This window comes from Hypomesus transpacificus, chromosome 2 (genome assembly GCF_021917145.1).
Source record: "Hypomesus transpacificus isolate Combined female chromosome 2, fHypTra1, whole genome shotgun sequence".
NCBI lineage: Eukaryota > Metazoa > Chordata > Actinopteri > Osmeriformes > Osmeridae > Hypomesus > Hypomesus transpacificus.
Window position 1 is genome coordinate 4,616,853 of NC_061061.1, and position 20,947 is coordinate 4,637,799.

The following is a 20,947-nucleotide window of genomic DNA, read 5'->3' on the forward strand; positions in this document are numbered from 1 at the left end:
GTGGAAGTTTAGACTTTGGGGGCAGATCCTGTTTCTTATACGGGTTATGGTGTACAGAAACATTTCCGATCCAAGACAGGGAAATCAGTTGAGAGGCATTTCAGAGGTTTGGAGGTAAAAATAAGATAAGCTTCAGCTAAACTATTCTGAAGATACGTTTTCCATCTCCCCAGCGAGATGGGAATCTGATTCTAGCTCTACTCTCTGATGAAATCTGCTAATGATTTCTCAGCCTTCCATCCTAAGTAGAAGCAGGCGTTTAGCAGGGCCCAGGGCAGCGTTGCATGCTGTCACGCACTCCAGACGGTACTGCTTAACTGCGGTCTGGAGCACGCAGGCGCATTGCGGCGGAATGCTCGGGCACTTGGGGGGGGGGGGGGGGGGGGGGGGCGGTTTGGATGGAGGCGGGGCTCGGTCCTACAGGCTCATCAGGGGCCTCCAGCTCCAGTCAGAACGCGTCTAATGAAAGCAGTCTATCACTTTGATTCCCCTTTACTGGAGCCAGACATCTGGTATGGTCGTGTGTGTGTGTGTGTGCGCGCTGTAATGGCTGTCACTCCAAAGACACTCCATATAAGGGAGTGAGTACTAATCTAAACTCGATTATGTACTTGAAGGCTTTTTCTCCTTGGTTCTCCTAAGTTCTGTGTGAGCCTATCCGAAACCCGGGGGCTATACAAATAATTACTTTACAAGTAGACAATGCAATGACTCAGTTTTAACAAAAGGTTTATTGTCTTTTAAAATGTTTGTACACTCATTATGACAATGTGCTTACACAATAAAGAGTGGGGGGTCTGAACTTCATTATACATAAAAAAACAATCTCATAATTCAACCTTGAAAACCTACTAAATGAATATGTAACCCCACCACCATCTAACCTGATGGGTCTGTGAGAGCCAGATGAGTCCTGGTCTTAGCTGATAGTCGTGGCTGCTGGTACAGAGGGATGAGCTGGTGGAACTAGGACCTCACCATGCCTCCCCGGACCCACGCCCATGTAGAGGAGTCTGGTTCTATTACACATATTTACACTGTAATCAGGGACCAACAGTCCTTTTACAAAGTCTTTATTTAAACATTCTCCAAAACTATTTCTCAATATATTCACATAAAAAGCAATATAATACATATGTGTTTTAACATGGTTTAATGCGATTCAATGGGCTGAGACACAGTTGCTGATTACAGCACACCCCAGGTCTAGGAAACTGCAACCCTGACAATGGGGAGCAAAGCAACTGTAAAGCAAAACAGAAGAGGCTCCTTTTCAAATGCCTGTACAAGGTATTAGGATAATACAAAGCATACCATGTAAGATGTATATATATATATAAATAGAAATGGACTGTTAAAATCACAATGCTACCCTTGTCCTCTCCTGTAGGGGAGGGGGGGGGGTTAAAGTGTTGGGGACACATACTCACATTAAACATGTCCCAGAGAGCAAATCAGAACTTGTTTGCTTCCTGGTACAAGTTGATAAAAGACATAAGACGATCAGTTACCCATGTCCATTTCTGCCTCTCCTTCTCAGAGTCCCCTGACAGCCAAGGAAATGTTTCAACCCTCCCCACCACCACATCCTCATGTAAAATATACAAGCTTGACATAACGAGCAGCGACACTCGAGAGACAGTGACCTTGGGAAACCTAACAACTGTTTGCGTCAGAGACCCCAGCCTTCATCGAGCCTTCACAGAACAACAGTGGCTCCAAACTCGTGGTCTGAAGGCAGGGCTTGGGGAGCAGACGGCTGGAATCTCACAGCCCAGTGAAAGCAGCACCAGATACGCAGGGTAGATGTGTGCATGAGAAAAGTCAGTCAAATGGGGAGAGAGAGAAAAAGTTGTTTCTTTACTTTTTGACATTAATTCATATTTTAACAATAATCTTTGCTGGACTAGTACGCCATTATCCAGCAGTGGGCAGTAACGAGGAGCGATGGATATTTATTGTACGTTTTAATAATCTCTCAGATATCCTTTTCTGACAGGGGAGAGAGGGCTTAAAAAGTAGGGATGAAATCAACATCATGAGGACCCATTTTAAGAGTGATAACTGGAAAACACTTAAAACCAAACATGATAGTAGTGAAACAGTCAATGTAGCACCCCTCATCGTTGACTTTGGTCAACACTTCGCCTGGAGTCTCGGGTCATCCTGGGATGCCTCAGTCGCATCATCATGGCCCCCCAGCAACCAGAGGTTGCGGAGAGCCGGCTAGATGGCCCTTCACACACAGTCCAGCTCTTTTAATCTGCAAAGAAGGCTATGGGCCTGTTCTGTCACACAACAGACCTCTCAGTCTGCTGGAAGCCTGGGCTCCACACCTGTAGGAGTGAGAACGGAAGGTCAAGACAGGTCTGCGTGTGGTTGAGTAAGTCTCATTCCGCGCCGGCCGTCCAGGGCAGGTGTAGCCCCAGCCCGGATCATACGCCTCGCAGGCTAGTCCAGCTCTGTGTCCTCTTTAGGCCGGTACACGGTGCCAAACTTCTGCATGTACTTCTTGATGTACTCCTTGGTCTTGTGCTTGACGTTCTCATTGCACTCAAGGTCCTCAGGATTCTTGCAGGACTTCAGCTCCTTGTTCATCACACCGTGGGTTAGCTGAAAGGAGTGGGGGTGGGACATACCAAGGTTAGATCAAAGGACAGGAGACATAGCAGCTAGCTACACCAGATATAGACAGGTAGTTAGGCCATGCTGCTGATAAGTTTGGTTCAGTTTTCATGTAATGCAATGTATTTAATAAGCTTGGTTCTTTTTTTAGACAGTGAAACTCAAGCTCTTGGCCAAAACATGCTTTATGTTAGCGCTAAGAAGCTCTATTTTTCAGACTTCATTCCAGTTTACAGTACCATCTGTACTGGTCTACCAGTTGCACTGTCCTTGTTTATTTTGACCTTGTGCTCAGAGTCCTGGTATGTCTAAATAACACCCCACTGAATCCAGTCCACATAGAGATGTGTTTGACAACCCAGAAAACCTCACAGAAAAGGGAAAGAAAATAGCTTGTTTTCCTTAAAATAAATTTTGGCTAAACTTTTTTTTTCACAGAGGAATGAGTAAAAAAAACATGACAGTGGTTTTAAGTATACCATTGCACGTTTTCCTTCTGAGTCAAGTTCAATTGGTGAAAATAAAAAAGGTTAAAAAACATTGTTCAAGCTAAAAAAAAAAAAAAAGAAACTGGCAGGAGAAACTCAGCTACTTTTGGTCTTTTATAGTCTAGTTCTAACCACCAACTCTATCCATCCAAAGGGTTGTGACGATTAAGCAAGATGATGTGGTGGATGGTGATTTAGTTGGATGTTGTTCTCAGTCTCACCTTTCTGGCCAGGTGTTTGAAGTCTTCAGTGTTGCTGATGCGGCCCAGTTTACAGTCTGGCTTCCGATATGGGTTGAGGCACTGCACTATGAACTGGGACATCTAGGCACCACACAAAGTGAACATGGCATTCATCAAATATGTAAAATAAGTAAGAAAAGCATCACCAGCTGTTGAGCATCCAAGATCTGGAACTAATGAATGATGACTTGTTTATGCTTTGCTGTATGTGTTGGAGGAAGTTCATCACATCCATCCATCCATCAAAGAGCCTGAATCTCATCCTCTGTTTAAAAAGAATTTGGTCTCACCTCCTTTCGGAATGACTCTTTGCTTCTCTTTGCTAGCTCACTGGAGGTGTCTGCTTCTGCCGTCTTAGTGGAGAACTGTGAACACAAACACACACACACACACACACACACACACACACAAAGGTCATTCACGCGAGTCTGCTCGACATGGCCTCCTAAATACTGGCCCAGTCATTCGCCTGTATCTCTACTGGCTCACCATTAAGATCAGATAGACTGTGTCAGCTGTGTTACAGCAGCGGCCATTTCACGGTAACATAAATATAACTCCACAAGCACAATGAACTCCCAGAGGTTGTTAGCAGACACACCCGAGGGTTCCCTGAACAACGGCAGGTGCTGCAGATTTGCCCTCAAGGCCAGTGGAGCAACAGGCAGCACCTGGCCACCAGTACGAGCAGGGATATCCTGCTCGGAGGCTGCCCTCAGGGAATGGGCATCCAGCCAGCCAACCAACTGCCCAGCCAGCCAGCCAACCAACTCCCCAGCCAGCCAGCCAGCCAACCAACTCCCCAGCCAGCCAGCCAGCCAACCAACTGCCCAGCCAGCCAGCCAACCAGCCAACTGCCCAGCCATGCCCACCCCCGGGTAGTGAGGATCAAAGTCGAGCACAATAGCCTCACACACCCAACTCCAGACATCCTGGTGGGCACCCTGCCTATTGAGCCAGGGGAGTGTGCCTGGCAGAAGCATTCAGAAAGACAGACGGATAGACAAAAGGGATGGAGGAAGGGGTAGAGGGCTTTATGAAAGGAGAAGAAAAGGTGTCATTCCAGGATGTGGATATGAACTTTTGTAGAACGACAGAGGAAATCACTTTTGACCTCATAGGATGTTGCCTGCCAACCAAAACTGTAGTAAAAAAAATACAAAATAAAGTGTCTCTCTCCCTCTCTCAACACGGCCTAGGTTACGAACATATCTTTCAAAGATTCATCTCAGAGACAAAAGGGATATTTGCGTAGTTAGACTCTAAACTAAGAAACCGCAAATAAACTAATGCAAGTTCCCTCAGCTGGTTTCAATTATCATCAAAAGCAGGGTAAAAATGGAGAGAAAAACAAACTGAACGGGGGGAGTGAAAGAAAGAGAAGGAGAGATAGATGGAACGAGAGAAAAGAGCGAGAGCGACTGAGGAGGAGGGCAGATGGTCTGAGCCGCCACACCCCTGGGCGCCTGGGGGACAGGCAGCAGTCTACAAGGAAAACTAGCTAGGATCGCCATGTTCCCTCCCAACCTTCCACACCAGTCCCCTTCAGATGGGGCTGAGGTCATCACTCAATCAACCCAGACTCATCTCCAGTTGACTTTCAGATGTGTCACAGCAGACACATTTTACCCCACCCCTCCTTCCCCCCCACAGTTGAGGCACAGATGAAAATAATCTATTTCGCAACATCTTCAATTAGCTGAAGGAGGCCCATACTGTCTGTAATCATGCCTGGGATGCACGCTAACGCACGGACGTTCTAGTGGGGGAACGAAGATGACAGAGCTGAGGGAGAGTGTGTGGAGGGTCACCTTGGAGGGGTTCTCGTCGTAGGTCGGCGTCCCCAAGTCCATCTCGGCCTCGTGCTCCACGCCTGCGTTTTCACTGCCCCCCTCCCAGGTCGGAGGGTCCCACTGGGTTTGCCTGATGAGTTACGGAGAGATGGCGTTAGATACGTAGGTTGGAATCACAAACACAGACAAGCTCAAGTGCACCTGTAGCGTAGCCACGAGGGTGCCTGTGGGGGGCCTCAGCCCCCTCATTCACATTTGCGCCACCCCAGATTTCTTACACTTCTTGATTGTTAGCAATACAAATTATGGATCTATATATATATATATATATATATCTATATATATATATATATATATATATATATATATATATATATATATATATATATAGATATATATATCTATATATATAAAAATGGTGTCTCCCACATTTTAAGATAGGACCACCCAAAACGAAAATTCTGGCTGTGCTACTGAAGTGCAAACATATGAACATTTACGCATTCACACACAGCTACGACCATGCACACCTGGTGATGATGTGGTAGTAGTAGATTTTGCCCTCTGGGTCCCTGGCCACCTTCCAGCCAGGAGGCAGGACGATGGTCTTGGCTTTGGGGGGAGACGGAGGGGGTAGGTCGATGACACTGTTGGGGACAATCATCTCCTGTGGAGTAAAGGGGATCAAGAGCAAATACAAATTGAGTCTCATCACATTCAGTTCCAAAGCAAAGTGCTTGTCCCAGACACAGGTAAAGCCTAGTCCTAGACAAGCTTAACAGGGATATGGGCCTGAAGTACTTGAGGACTAAATGAATGGGGATGGGTATAGCTCAGGGTGGCAGAGAGCATTTTGACCACAGATCAAGAGATTGCAGATTCAAACCGCTCAAGGGTCACTTTGGATAAAAGCATTAGCTAGAAGGACTACATTATAGGAGAACAGCTTACAAGTGACTTATCCTCTTTTGAGTCTTTGACATCTTCATGAATGCTATTTCCCCCTAGTGGCCTAAAAAAGGGCAGCATTTTGTCAGTTTGGGAGCAGAACAAGAGTGTGTGTGTTACCTGCTGGACGGTCTGGGAGGTGACGATGGTGGTGACTGTGCCTCCCTGCTGAACCACCACCCCCTGCTGGTGGCCAGTGTAGACGGGCTGGCCGTGGAGGTATCCGGAAGCATTCTCACTGTATGCCTGTTGGCACAGGCACAACACAAACATTTATTGACAAGCGGAATAATGTATGCTGCATTTTGCTAATTTGATTAAATAACAATTTATTATTCATTATAATTGCCTATATTTCAGTAAAAAAATATACATGTATTTACATTACATTTACATTTAGTCATTTAGCAGACGCTCTTATCCAGAGCGACTTACAGTAAGTACAGGGACATTCCCCCCGAGGCAAGTAGGGTGAAGTGCCTTGCCCAAGGACACAACGTCATTTGGCACAGCGGGGAATCGATCCGGCAACCTTCTGATTACTAGCCCAACTCCCTCACCGCTCAGCCATCTGACTCCCATACTCCCATATTTATTGTAGTTTTTTGATATTTTAGTACCTGAATGAGAGGAGTGTTGGCCTGCGGGTAGGGGGCGGTGGGGATGCTGTAGATGGTCTGGCAGGGCTGGCCCTGGTAGTAGATGGCGGGCTGGGGCTGTGAGGGAGCTGGGGGGAACTGCTGGGCTGGCTGGGTCTGCACAGTGACTGCCTGCTGGGTGGTGGGGTCCCACAGGGTGGTGTAGCTCTGCTGACCCTGCACCTGGGTGGCTGCCTGGGCAGGCACAGACAGGACGGCTACTCCAGGGTCCTGGGGGGCCACACCGGAGGAGGCGTACTGCTGGGGCGTGCCAGCGGTGAGCTCCATGGCGGTGGTGGCGATGTGCTGAGGAAGGCTGGTGACCGGGGTGGCCTGGGAGGTGGAGGAGGGAGAGGCCAGACCCAGCTCAGAAATGAGGGGCTGGGGAGGAGTCTGTTCGTAGGTCAGGGTGGCACACAGGGGCTCTACGGGAGGGGTGGGCAGCAGTACCTTGCCCGCATTGGGGTTGGTTGGGTCTACAAAGGTCTGGAGGGGGTAACCAGGGGGGTAGGCCAGGAAGCTAGGGCTGGAACCGTAGGCCATGGCGTCGTAGGCCAGGGTCTGGAGCTGCTGCTGTTGGAGCTGCTGTTTCTGAGCCTCGCGCTGCGCCACCTCCTGCTCAAACAGCTTCCTGCGCTCCTCCGTTGACAACTTGTTGCGTTCCTTCACCTGAACCTTCTTGCTGCTGATGGGCGTATCAAATCTAGGGAAACGAGAGAACAGGTGAATACGGCAGTGTTTACGGATCTTGTGCATGTAAAAAGAGTTTCCTGCTGAAACTGCAGGGGCCAAATGTTCAAAGGCACGTACACATGGAAATAGGCGCAGAAAGTTGTAAGGGAGTTTCAGATTTATGAAAAAACACGTGGCGTGAGAATCTGCATACCTTCTGCACACTTTACAACCCATTTTTCGAGATGTGATACGGTGACACAGTGACCGAAAGGAGAAAGTGCATGCATAACAAATGACAGTTTTACTTGATCTACAATGGGAGTAAATTGTACAGGCCATCTACTTAAAATGATCTACTTTTGCCTATTTAGCCAGAAATAGGCTAAATAGCCTTATTTTTTTTACAGCAAGTGTGATTATACAAACAGGTCCTCATGTACGTACATTTGCAAACGTAGCATTATTAGCGCCATGGCCAACCCGCAGATTGCGCACACTGTGATACTTCAGTTTACTTTGTATTTACGAAACCTGCAGCTCATCGGGTAATCAGCGCCTTTCTCCGCCCACTTTACCGTAAATTGCGAGCATTTAAACGCGCAATTGAATGGGCCTCCTCTCTATCATGGATCAGTAACCAAAGTCAAAACAGCGAAAACAAAGATTTTGTGATAACGAAATTGATGTGCTTGTTCATGAGGTAACAGCTAATGTAAATATTGAACAAGGCCGGAATTCCACAACGAAACAAAAAAATGCTATGTGGACCAATTCCAGTAACTGTAATATTGCATGGCTGCTTAATCTGTAACGCGTAATGATTTTGTTCACTCAACTGAAAAAGTGTGATCCTGGGGGCGCAAAAGCATTACTACATGTGGCTTTAGCGCTTTTGGAGGACATCACAAGTTAAGTGGAATCTATGAATACAAACGTGTGATATCGTTAGCGTACGCAGTGTTCATAAATCTGAGAAAAAACGGAGTTTAATACATTTGGCCCCTGGTGTTTATGTCTGATTGGCAACAGAGAGGCTTTTTTTCAGGTCACCGGTCCTTACCGCTCCTCGTTGCGCCGGCAGCTTCGCTCGTAGCTGGAGGGCGGGGGGGAGGTGGAGGCTCGTCTTCGCCGACGGCCAGCGCTGCGGTGGGTTTTGTCAGAGTCGCGATCCCTGTCCCTGTCCCTATCCCAGTCTCTCTCCCTGTCTCTCTCCCAGTCCCTCTCCCTATCCCGCTCTCTGTCACGGTCTCTTTCCCTCTCACGGTCTCTGTCTCTTTCTCTGTCCCTATCTCTGTCTCTCTCCTTCTCCCTCTCTCGCTCCCTCTCACGTTCCCGGCTGGCAGAAGGGGTACGAGGAGTCAGGGCAGCATCACGATCTCGACCGCGATCTGCAAATAGACAGTCAGATAGTTTAGAGGCACGACGAGTGAAAGCATGGAAATATGAAAAACAAAGAGCAATTGAACCCACCATTAGACTCCTTCTCCACCTGGCTTTTTTTTGGTATTCTGTAGACCTCCTAATGAATGAAGAAAAACATTGGGTAAAGAAAGTTGAACATCACTGTTTAAAACATCTGTTACACCACTGCACTCCACTTTCCTGCTTGACATAGCATAAGAAAAGCTAACTTAAATATAGTGAGAATTTGTTTATATACCTTCAGGTCCTTCCAGCTGTCTAACAGTCTGGCAGCCATGCCACTGATGTCCAAAACGTTGATCGGAGGTTCCTGGCTCCTCTCACTTTCCACATCAGACACACCTTCCTCCTCATCCTGAGAGGGAGTTCCAACTGCTGAGGGCTCTACAGGGGCAGCGGGGGCGTCCGGGGCTGGGTCTACCACCTGGGCCTCTGGGGCTGGGTCTACCACCTGGGCCTCTGGGGCTGGGTCTACCACCTGGGCCTCTGGGGCTGGGTCTACCACCTGGGCCTCTGGGGCTGGGTCTACCACCTGGACCTCTGGGGCTGGGTCTACCACCTGGACCTCTGGGGCTGGGTCTACCACCTGGACCTCTGGGGCTGGGTCTACCACTTGGACCTCTGGGGCTGGGTCTACCACCTGGACCTCTGGGGCTGGGTCTACCACTTGGACCTCTGGGGCTGGGTCTACCACCTGGGCCTCTGGGGCTGGGTCTCCCACCTGGATCTCTGGGGCTGGGTCTACCACCTGGGCCTCTGGGGCTGGGTCTCCCACCTGGATCTCTGGGGCTGGGTCTACCACCTGGGCCTCTGGGTTTGAGTTGACAGCCTGAACCTCTACAATTGGATCCACTTCTTGGACTTCTGGGGTTAAGTCAACTGCTTGGACCTCTGGGCTTGGGTCCATCACCTGGTTTTCTATGGTTGGGTCCATGACCTGGTTTTCTGGAGTTGAGTCCATTACCTGATCAGCTGGGGTAAGGTCCTCTACCTGATTCTCTGGGGTAGAGTCGACTGCCTGGGTTTCTAGGGCTAGGTGCACTGCCTGGGCATCTATAGCATGTTCCTCCATATGGACATCTGAGGTAAGGGGTGCTTCAGGAACCTCTGTACTGGGAGAAGTTGCAGGGATATCAGAGCCAATGGGAGCCTCCGGGTCCTCCAAGCTGTGGAGGGGAACAGCATGCTCTGCGTTGGAGGTAGTCTCAGGGGCCTCCATGCTGGGGGACCCCTCCATGTTGGAAGGAGCCTGGGAAACCTCACAGTGGAGGGGAGCCTCTGGTACCATCTGGTCTTCTTTGGGCTGCTCTTCACTGCCTGGAGCCTTCTCAACATCCTCCATCTCTGCTGTGGCTTCCTCCAGACCAACTGGTTGCTCTGCTAGTGCAGTGTTAACATCTTCTGTCTGGGCATGAGCAGAATGACTTTCTGGCTCCTGGACAACTTCGACAGGCTTTTCCACTTCTTCCAGCACCACCATCTCTTCCAGAGGCTGACTTGGCTGCTCCTGCCCACTCTCTTTCTCATCGGTCTCCAATTTCATCTCCTGCTCGTCTGCTTTCTCTTTGAGCTTGGTACTGTTGCTAGGCTCCGCCTCCTCTTTTTTCTCCTGCTGCTCCTGGATAGCTGCTTCCATGGGCTTATCCACTGGAGTCTGACCATCACCTCCTAACGCACTTTCAGTCTTCTCTGCTTTGCTCTCGGACAGACCCATCCGCGAGGCATCCTCGTCTTCCTCCTCGTCATCATCCTCTTCCTCCTCTTTCCCGTCAGAAGCTTTGCTGGCGTCCGAGAGCGCGCTGTCCAGGCTGTTCTCGCTGATGATCTTGAGGCGGCGGTAGACAGCCCGTTTTGGGGTGTCGCTGTCCAGGTCCGTTCCAAGTTTGGCAGCAGACCCATCAGGAGTGTTGAGAGGCGTTTGAGCACGGGACGTATTCTCGCTGGAGTAGCCGTCGTTCTCTGCAGGCTGGGGTAGGGAGTGGGTTTGGGCCCATCGCTGGATGAACTGCAGGACTCGACTCTCCTCCAGCATGTTCTTAGTAGAGATGGGCAGCACGGACAGGGTCTTCATGATCTGTACGTACGAGCGGACAGCCATTAGTCAGCGCATACTGTCAGGGTTTCCGGCAGCACTTTTCAGTAAAGGCGGCCGCCTAAGCAACACATGCCTGCCGCCTTAACTACGTTGTCAAAAAAATCTAATAAATAAATTTAATCTGCGGGAAACCCTGACTGTGTTCTTGTATTTCACTTTGCTTTCAGAAAATCCTTATCTACATACAGTGATGCCACATGCAAATACAAGTGAATCGTTAATGTAAATCTCAGAAGATTCAAACTGTAAACAAAAACTGTCTGACCTCAAACTGCAGTTTGACGTTATTGGCACTGTTGCCCTTGGCTTCGGACAGCTCCACCATGAAAATCCACAACAATGACAGACCATGGTGGTCCAGGAACTGCTTCAGGCATGAGGGATTCTGGGTATCCTGTGCAAAGACACAATCAAATCATATCGACAAAAGTGCATATCATAAGCACCTCGTTTAATATGTTTGCGACACCATAAGACCATAAAACTACCTGAATCAAATGACAACAGAACCATAACTTTTTTTTTTTTTTTAAGTGGGTGTGCGTACTTGGATGAGTTTAAGGCAGGTCAGTTTTTGCTCCATGTTTTCCATGCGGACCATCAGTCTGCAGAGAGACACCACCTCCTTCTCATCGTACAGGCCTTCTCCATTCTCCAGCAGTGCCTCCAGCTCCTCATCCACCTGCACAGAACCACAGCAGCAGACCACAGAAAAGACAAATTCAACTAAGTTAAAACCTTTTACTTTTAAACTTACCATAACCCACAAATGTGACAAATATGAAGCTGGCTTGTTAACATTTTATCTTCATTATAGTTATGTATCTATACAAACAATAGGACGGAAATTTGTGAAAGTATTCTTTACCAAAGACCCAGGTAGGTAGCAAAATGACTTTCCCCCGAAAACAGTCGTTTGCAGAGGGGTATGCTTAAAATAGCTGGTCTTTTGTGTTTAGTCAGGGTTATTTATAGATAGGACAAATCATGTAGCTCTCAGAGCAATTAGCTTGAGGCCAGTGCAAATCCGACCTAGTTCTGCCACTAGACCATCACTTCCTTCAGCAAGGGTAGATGAGGCATATTCTCAGACCATGGATCAAGAACAGTGTGACCAACCTATTTTTTGGGGGGGATTTGATCAATTACATTTTTTGGGGGGGAACTTATTCATTTGGGGTACATACATATAAAACCAAAGCAGACAGAGAGCATGTCTCTCTTGTTCTCTATTCATCTGTCCGTCTCCATTGATCTGTCTATCTATCCATCCCACTGACCGTTGTGAGCACGCTCACTGTGTCCTTCTTGCGGCTGCGCTCCTTCTTCATCTTCCCTCCTGCGGCGCGAACACTGACCCGGTTCTCCCCACCCAGGAAGCCTCTGCAGCTGGAAGCCCCACAGAAGCATTTCTGGGCCTCTTTGCTGATGGATACAAAAAATACACAAACAGGACATTGGACTTTCTCAAGAAATAAATTGTATTAGGAGCTTCTCAAGACAGGTCCATTCAGTAGTATATTTAAAAAAATACACTGACCCGTATCGCTGGAACTGGTAATCGAATGTCAGTTCCGTTCCAGCCGGCACCATCTTAGTAGTGAAGAAGCCAACTCGGAGTTGACCGTTTACAGTCCACTGAAATACAAAATATATACTGGTTAGACACTGACCAAAACCTATTTAAAATAAGGAGGAAGACTCTTCATTGAGGGAACCTCACATTGAGGTGCGTAATACCCAGGTACATTACATTTACATTTATTCATTTAGCAGACGCTAAAGCGACTTCCAAGAGAGAGCTTTACAAAGTGCATAGGTCACTGATAATAACAACAAGATAGCCCCATAACATTGCGAGTAGCCAAACCATGAAGCACATATTGTGAACAACCAAAATACACAGGTAGATGAGAACATGAGAACAAAATAAACCCAATTAATCTGGTGGATCTTTGACTCTACATACCTTCTGAGTCTCACAATTGGGCTCACAGCTGTGGTTCATAAAGCGAGAGCAGTTCCCCTTCAGTGTTGCATCTATGATCTGAAGAGACACCCCAAAAAATCCAGGTATTCATCCAAAACACCAGTCAGCCAATTACATGCAACAATAGATTACAAACGCATGTTACAGCTAGTGACGAGGAGATGTCAGACACACACACCTCATTATTCTTCAAGGCCATGAAGTAGTAGTGTATGTTCTTGTTGCGTGCATACTCTTTCACTCGCGTCTTGAACTCCTTGTGGTCCAACACCTCACCGCAGTACTCCAGCACAAAAGTGTTCCTGACAAAACATACACATTAGACTTAAAGGACCAGTGCTTGTGGAGATTTGATCAAACGCCTCTGGCTTCAATATACTGCTTTAAGACCAATGATTTAGATCAAATTTGTCATCAATCTAAACATGCTTTTGAGCTAAAGGCAGCTTGTAGCCTTACGGAGGCAGGTCCTTGGCGGCCCGCAGTCCCCAGCCTTTATCTTCAGTCAGAATAACCTCAAAGTCTGCATGTTGTTTCATCTGGAAGCGTCGGTTAGAGCAATAGGCTCCATTCAGGCACCGTGATGAACTGTAAAGTAGGGCAAAGGTACCACAAGGATGAAAACTCACACAACGAACCGAACGAAGTTGTTAAAGCCCCTTCCCTTGTTTACGTCTACACTGAATACGTTTCACAGCCTCTTTATCAACTATAGTTATCGCATACATGCAGTATTACATACATGTAATTACATAAAGAATAGTAAGAGATTGTATAGTAGTTTAAGTGTGAGGTTGTACAAACATGCAGTGTAAACAGGCCTCACTCACCATTCTATCATCAGCAAACGGTTAAGGCAGTCCTCCCCACAAGCCAATACTCCACGTGACCGTTCTTCCCTTGTTAGGACTGAACACTCACACTGCATACGCTTGATGTCTCGATGAGATTTACTCTTCTTTCTGTAGTAAAGAAAAACAAAATGTTCACATTTAGAAATTTGGGTAAAACAAAAGGGGATGTAATACCAAATTAACAAACCTATTGGCTGTCACTCATATATTTTTGAAACTGACAGTTCAGTTTCTTGATCATAAACTGCTGTTCTACATTTCAAGGTAAAGGCAGTCTATGAAACTAGGTCTAGAAGAATAGAAATGAGTAAATCCATTAATTGACAGAATAGTTGACGACCAAATAGTAATTCAATACAGTCCTTATGACCTAGGAGCAGCTTTCATGTAAAGGTCTCACCTCTCTGTCAAATAAAGATTCTCCTCAATCAGATCAAAGTACGGTGGCATCCTCTTGGCTCTGGCCATCTCTCTCCAGTTGCTGGCATCCTGGAACTCCCGCAGGCTAAGCAGAGGGCGCTGCACCTCAGCCTTCCCTGAGGTTTCCTTAGAGTCTTTGGAGAACTTATGGGCATTGCCGTCTATGAGGTGTACTCTTTTGCCGAACTCTGCTTCATTATCAGAATCTGACTCGATCTCAGGGCGTCTTTTCTTGGGAGGACCTCTGCCTCTGTGGGGTCTCAGGTGTTCTTCTCTAGTGGGCTCAGGAATGGGAATGCTCTCACTGACAGGGCCCCTGCAGTTGCTACTTATTTCATGGGCTTGAACAAAGGTAGAAGATCCCAGAAGGTTGGGTCCATTGCATTGCAATGCCAGTTTACCAAAGCCTAATGGTTTAGGTCCACTGTCCTCCTCGTGGTCATTAGTCAGAGAGTCAGGATGAACTTGACTAACAGTCTCCTTATAGTGAGGAGCTACATGGATGTAGACCGGCATGTTGGTGGGTTGTTGGGTCCAGTAGGCATAAGCTTGACTGTACTCCTGTCCAAAGGAGGAGCTTCCAAGCTGTTTGGGATTTTGTAAACTTGTCCCATAACTACTGTCAGGCTGTTGGTATGTGCTGGTGGGCTGCTCTACATGTGTGAAGTTCCAGCCTGCATCGAAGCCTTCCTTGCTGTTGAGGTTCTCCAGGCTAGAGAAGTTTCTGTGTTGGTAATGGGAGAGCATCCGTCCACCTTGAACACTGTCACTGTGCTGTGAATGTCCTGGGTCAGACTGCCTGGAAGAGTTGTCAAGGCTGTAGGCTGGACCCTGGGCGATTGGTGGCCCAATCTTTGGTCTCTCTTGGGCACTGTCAGAATCCTTGTAAGGCTGAGTACTGATGAAACTGGAGCCCTCAAACTGACTGGTACTATCAATCATGTTGCTCTGAGATTGATAATACAAACTGTCACGTGCTGGGTTATTTCCATCTGTGATACTAGACTGCTTAGTGCCTTCACTCATGCTAGAACCCCCTCTATGCCTCTGCTGTGGGTTGAAGTGCAGGTCACCCTCTAGGTCACTGGCCCTTTTGACATGCTGACAGTCTGAGATGCTGGCTGGACTGCAGAGAGATGGATCTTGTGGGTCCTGCGTCAGGGTGGAATTCTTTGGCACAACCACCACAGAGTGCAACCGTTTTATGGCTGCACCACAATCAGAATCATACTCTGAATCTTCACTATCACTGCACTCACTGTGACTTTTCAGCAGTTTGGTCTTGAGGGTTCCAAGTTTATGTTTATCTTCGTTGTCATCACCATTCCAGGTTGGCTCCAAAGTAGCTTTGTCTCCCTGTGAGATATGATTTAAAACTAAAGGGGGTTTGACATGATGGTCAACAGGGTGTTTGATGTCAAAATGGTCGTTACTGACTCTACATGTGTCTAGTTGGTCACTTTTTCTAGGGGTGATATTTACAGAGCTGGGTTCATCCTTGGGTATTCTTTCCTGCTTTATTAGTTTGGAATGTATCACAGACTCCTGTTGCCCTTCACCCTTCAACACAGACCGTTCTCCTTGAATAATTTCTTTAGTAAATTCTATACTTTTAACTGAGATGACTTTTCTAACGGTAGGCTTGCTTTCTTGGCCAAGCAATTTCTGAGGATTATCACTGTCTGAGGTGTCCTGACCAACAATATCCCAACGGGACTTCTTTGCATTGGCTCGCTTTTTCTTCATCACATCGATGTCTGGCTGTTCACTCTGGTTTTTCAGAATCCGCTGTTCAGGTTCGGAGCACGATGATTCAGATTTGATAGGGAAGCTTGTGCAAGACTGGATGTTTACAGTCACATTTCTACATGTTTCAAGGATCTTTTCCAGACTAGTGTTCTGTTGCATGTTTTCTCTAACAAATACATCTGCAGTAGACATTGTCGGTTTGGACTCTACCAATTGCTCGTTGGATAGCACTCTACCATTACTACTGAAAAAAGTAGTATTGGCTACATGAAGTTCTACTTGCGATTCATCTATCTTCACAGCTGGGGAATTTTGTTTAACCAACAGGTCTACTCCAGACGGGTTTGGTAAACTTGCAGGAAGGTCACTGCCTCTTGATTCTATTTCTGTTTTGCTGTCAACATGTAAACAATTTAAAGACGATGAAAGAGGTGCTTCTTGCACAACTTTATCATGGGATGGTAGGGTAGCCTTGTCAAGGAATTCATGCATTCGACATGCATCAACTGGTTGAGAATAAAACTCTAAATTGTCTTCTTTGCTCTGTGGATGGGATGCCATAGACTCTAAATGTGTTTGCATTTTAATGGGACTGTGAAATGTGTCTGTTGATTGTCTTCCGTTTCCACTAATGCTCACTGGGGACTTACAGGTCATAATAGGCTTAGAGTCTGGTGCACTGGAATTTTTATAGCAAGTTGCTGAGTTTTCTTTAGAGCCAGAGTTCTTGTCAGAGCTCTGTGACTTTGATTTCCCTTTAAGATCCCCCTCTGAGTCGCTGGAGCTATTCTTCTGGAGGTTTTTTGAAGATGTTTGAGACCGGGTTGTAGGGCTTGAATAACTGGGTTTAATACGAGTCTCTGATTTGCAATTACTGTTGGATTTCCTGCAATAAGATTCAACATCAGGAGAACCCTTCTGTTGGGAATCTGTGTCTGATGTTCTTTTTACCCTTTCAGACGAAGATTGTGTTCTTTTATCCAACTCAGAAGAGTTGGGAGAATCTACAGATTTCTCAGATTTTGAATGAGAAGATGACTTGGCATCTCTCTGTGAGCCAGAGTGGGTGGATGATCTGCTGGACTCACTAGTTCTAGTTCGGTTCCTCCGGACCTCGTCTTCAGAGTCAGAACTGTCACGGATCCTGCTGTCAGTCCGGGAACGAGACCCTCTCCTTTCTCTGTGTGGAGGGCTCCTGTGAGACTTTCGCTCTGACTCATTGTAATGTGACCTTTCAGACCGAAACCCTCGGTCACTTCTGGTTCTCTCAGATCGAGAGTGGGATGAATTAGTCCGGAGGCTTCTCGATCTGGACCGCGAACGACTTCTTTCTCTCCTGCGATCTTTGTCTGAATGACAGGACCGCGAGGATGTGCGTCTTGGTTCACGTTCTACCCTTGAGTAGCTGGAGGTTTTTTCATGCTTATCCAACCGCACGTGAGAATTATTTTCCTTTTCTTCTAGTTTGGACCTTGAGGAAATGTTCATTGCCTCGTGTCTACTTTCTGACTTCTCTGTGCTCTTAGGTTCCCCTGACTTGTGGCTGGAAGACGTCCGCACTGAATCGCCATCAGATTCTGAACCAGGTAGTGTGCTGTCAGATTGGGACCGGGTTTTCGTATTTTCTATGGTGTCCTGTTCTGTGTTATTGGAACCATCAACATCATCTTTTCTTGTCTGGGACGAATCTGTTGTCTTTTTGAGGACAGGGATCAGCTTCTCTTCAGAGGCTGCCATGGGGGCATTCTCTGAGGGGCAGTCATTAACAACGTTCTGAAGGCTGAGCTGAGACTGAGGAGAAGGGAATTCATTTTCATTTTTTACCGGAGATTGCATGATAGACTGCTGCTCGGGGGAGGGTGGTTCCTGTGATGTGACGCTAGGTGTAAAATTATCTTCATTAACAGAAACACTGAGGATCTGCTTCTTGAAGTGCATTTTCCCCAAGTCCACTTTAGGTCTGGGGGCAGAAGATTCTGATGTTTGAGGTACATGGGTCTCTGCTACAGATGTGGACACTAAAGGTGGTTGTATTTGCTCCAATTGACTTTCTGCAAGTCCTGCCGTATCCTGAGGGAGTGACGTTCCAGGTGGAACAGCGGAAGGAAGTTCACTGAGAGATTTTTCAGGGCTGGGAGGGGCCAGGAAAACACTCGGTAATGGTTTTTTTGTCTGGCAGAAGCTGAAGGACACTTTCTGGCGACCCTGCTCCTCCAGGTTCACCTTCATCTTGGTTCCCTTAGGCAAGAGACGGCTTGATAACATAACTCTTGGGGAAAGGCCTTTGAGTATAGCTGCCTTGGATAGGCCCTCAACCTTGACCTAAAAGGTAAAAAAATAGGTGTTTATACAAAGTAACAATGTGGGGAAAAACATGACCGTAAAGAAGAATATGATAACCATATTTGCACAAGGATAGAAAAGGTAGCTTTTTGTTTGTTCAATTGTTAGAATTCTACATTTATGACAATGGAATAAAACAGCCCACTGATTAACCTAAAATTTCAAATAATATTTAGAACATATATGACCTACACTTACCGAGGTATTACCCCCCTCTTCTCTGTAGTCACACGGGTAGAACATGTAAAGACAGAACACACAAAATATTTATTTTACTCAACTATATCTTAGAACTGTGTCATGGGTGTATTTTATCGGTCATACACGCTCATAGAACATGCTAATTATATCTGCCACTAAATCACAAGTAAAAGGAAATTACTGGGAAAAAATATGATACATTGGTTTGTGGTGAAGGTGTGTATAATAAGGGCACCTGATCTCCGTGTTCACCAGAGCATCCATTGAGCAGCAGGTCTGAGGTTTGTGACCCTATAGAAGCTGCTAACCAATAATAATCCAGTTCAGAGAAATGAACTCGCCAAAAGGATGTCACACCTGAAAAAGATATATTTGCAATTAGAAGGCCACCTGGCAAATATTTTTGCATCATAACAAAAATGTGCTTGACTGAGAACTGGTTAAAATGACCAACTGGCCTACTGACTGACAGTTAAATGTGGACTGTCAGTAATAATATTATCATTCCCAGGTAAGGTTGAACACAAGAATAAGTAACTTGATATGCAATCTGCAATCATTTCCTGTGCATGGGGCATGGCAAAGGAGAGCTTAGAAAGATGAACATAAGCCACTGTGTGGCACATCACAGTCTGTCTAGAGACAAGTATATGTATAGATAAAGGCTGGGATAGGTCGCACAAATGAGGGAAGTGGAAGGACTTCTAAATTATTATTATTTATTTATTTTTAATCTGGGCATCAAAATCAATCTAATTAGGCAATAGCCACTGGTTTGTAGCATTTGGAGAAGGCTTGTAACCTTTCCTACATAGATACTACATGTATCAAACACAGCTTGTGTGCCTAGAGACAGTTGGAAAGCCTTCACGAATTGTATGTAGCTGCGTTATCTATTGTTTCAGTGTAGCAAAGGAAGCCATTTCTCGCACTGATACATGGAAACGATTCTAGCCTGCAAGGAAGCTCGCTTACCGTTTACACATAACACATTACTGTGGCTACCTAACCCACTGGCTAGCTCTCTGTTCAAGGTAGCAAGCTAATCGACTAGCACATTGCAATGACAGTATAATCCCCAAATTAGCATTTCTATTTGGAGATTGGGCAGTGCGTAATACAGCAGATATGTATTATATGTTGCAAATATTAGTGGTACAAGTAGCGGATCTAAAAAAGAAAAGCAATATACTTATGTGGGGCCTATTTGCTGTGTTAACCGATAGGCCTTTAATTGGGTGAAACTAGCTAGCTAGCTAGCTTGCTTGTTGTGTCTTCACTTTTGCAAGGGAGGTTAGCTAGCATAGCCTGATTTTGAAGTTAGGCTACTGGAGGTGGTTGGCAGTTGTGTATACAAAATATTAAGATGTTAACCTGCGGTTACTACTGCCATAATATTGTTGAAGGAATACATTAGCCAATGTTGTGGGCTAGCTAACTTGATAGGCTCAGAATACCTCCTTGAAAAAGGAAATCCACTGCCCCTGCTAATTGCTTGCATGGTCTCGTAGACGGCTGTGCAAGTACTCGTGCAACCTTGTTCCATTGAGAAATTAAGGCCGCTGGAATCAGTAGATTCAAATTGATCAATTTAAGCAATGTCAAAACATCGACAATATGAATCGTTTATAAAGTGTATTTAAGTATAATCACGAAGCAAAATGTATGCAGGTGGTTAGTAATTCACCAGTACTAATCTTAGTGGTACCTTAATGATTTTATACAATGATAACACAATAAAACACAAGATGACAATTTAAGGTCGCATTCTCTCTCATGGATACTTATTTATTGTATTGTACATCATAAAATCCCAGTAAAGGACTATCCTGTTTGCAAATGTCCAAAATATTGACTGAGCCCTCGTGAGCCATACTTGGTTAGCAGCACAATGAAACCGTAACAAGTAAGCTAAGCTAAATGAAGGAGCTAGCGGGTAAGTGTGAGTAGTAGGCTGATTCCCCGGCGTTGGAATGTACATAGCTAACTTGCTAGTCGTGTTTTCACACGACTTAATTAGTTATAAAAAAGTAGGCTACACAGGAAGCAAGGCCACCGATACTCACTCTGTCGGGTTGTTTGGGTCATAAGGCTCCCCCATATTCCATTCCAATAACAAACAGCCTTTTATCTTCACTGGAAAACATCAAGCGATGTAGGCTAGCTATGCCGACGTCAAATCCATACGGGGTGTACTCGAATTTGTATCCTCTCCTTTCTCCCTCACTTCACTTTAACTCAGTCAATGTACATTAATCCGACTATAAAAAATGCACAGCAGTGTGTTGGACCAAACTCTTAAAGGAAAGCACGCTGCACTGATATAATTCTTGAAAATATTGTTGTTCAAATAGAAGTTTGTATTTTGGAAATCTAGCTAGCTTGTTAGCTAACGTTAGCAAGCTGGCTGTGGAGACGACTGCAAACACCCGGCGACTCCTCCCCTCTTCCTTTTGCCTGAGCG

At 46.2% G+C, this 20,947-nt stretch overlaps 1 protein-coding gene across 3 annotated transcripts; it reads right to left on the reverse strand.

Moving 5' to 3' along the window:
* Nucleotides 1–712: 712 nt before the first annotated feature.
* setd2 (SET domain containing 2, histone lysine methyltransferase) lies at nucleotides 713–20,931 on the reverse strand. Of its 3 annotated transcripts, none has more exons than XM_047035811.1 (23): nucleotides 20,550–20,931; nucleotides 18,719–18,840; nucleotides 18,481–18,502; nucleotides 14,171–18,261; nucleotides 13,747–13,878; nucleotides 13,376–13,504; nucleotides 13,095–13,218; nucleotides 12,896–12,973; nucleotides 12,467–12,564; nucleotides 12,207–12,351; nucleotides 11,474–11,608; nucleotides 11,192–11,320; nucleotides 9,634–10,905; nucleotides 9,070–9,579; nucleotides 8,880–8,928; nucleotides 8,470–8,797; nucleotides 6,717–7,437; nucleotides 6,217–6,342; nucleotides 5,679–5,815; nucleotides 5,167–5,278; nucleotides 3,646–3,720; nucleotides 3,335–3,436; nucleotides 713–2,613 (listed from the first exon to the last, which is right to left on the reverse strand). In XM_047035811.1, the coding sequence occupies exons 2-23, from the start codon at nucleotides 18,745–18,747 to the stop codon at nucleotides 2,452–2,454; spliced, it is 8,706 nt and encodes a 2,901-aa protein (XP_046891767.1). In that variant the 5' UTR covers nucleotides 18,748–18,840; nucleotides 20,550–20,931; the 3' UTR covers nucleotides 713–2,451. The 3 variants fall into 3 exon arrangements, with proteins under 3 accessions (XP_046891767.1, XP_046891777.1, XP_046891761.1); XM_047035821.1 differs by having other exon boundaries at nucleotides 6,717–7,067; nucleotides 7,185–7,437; nucleotides 9,070–10,905; XM_047035805.1 differs by having other exon boundaries at nucleotides 9,070–10,905.
* Between the last annotated feature and the right edge of the window lie 16 nt (nucleotides 20,932–20,947).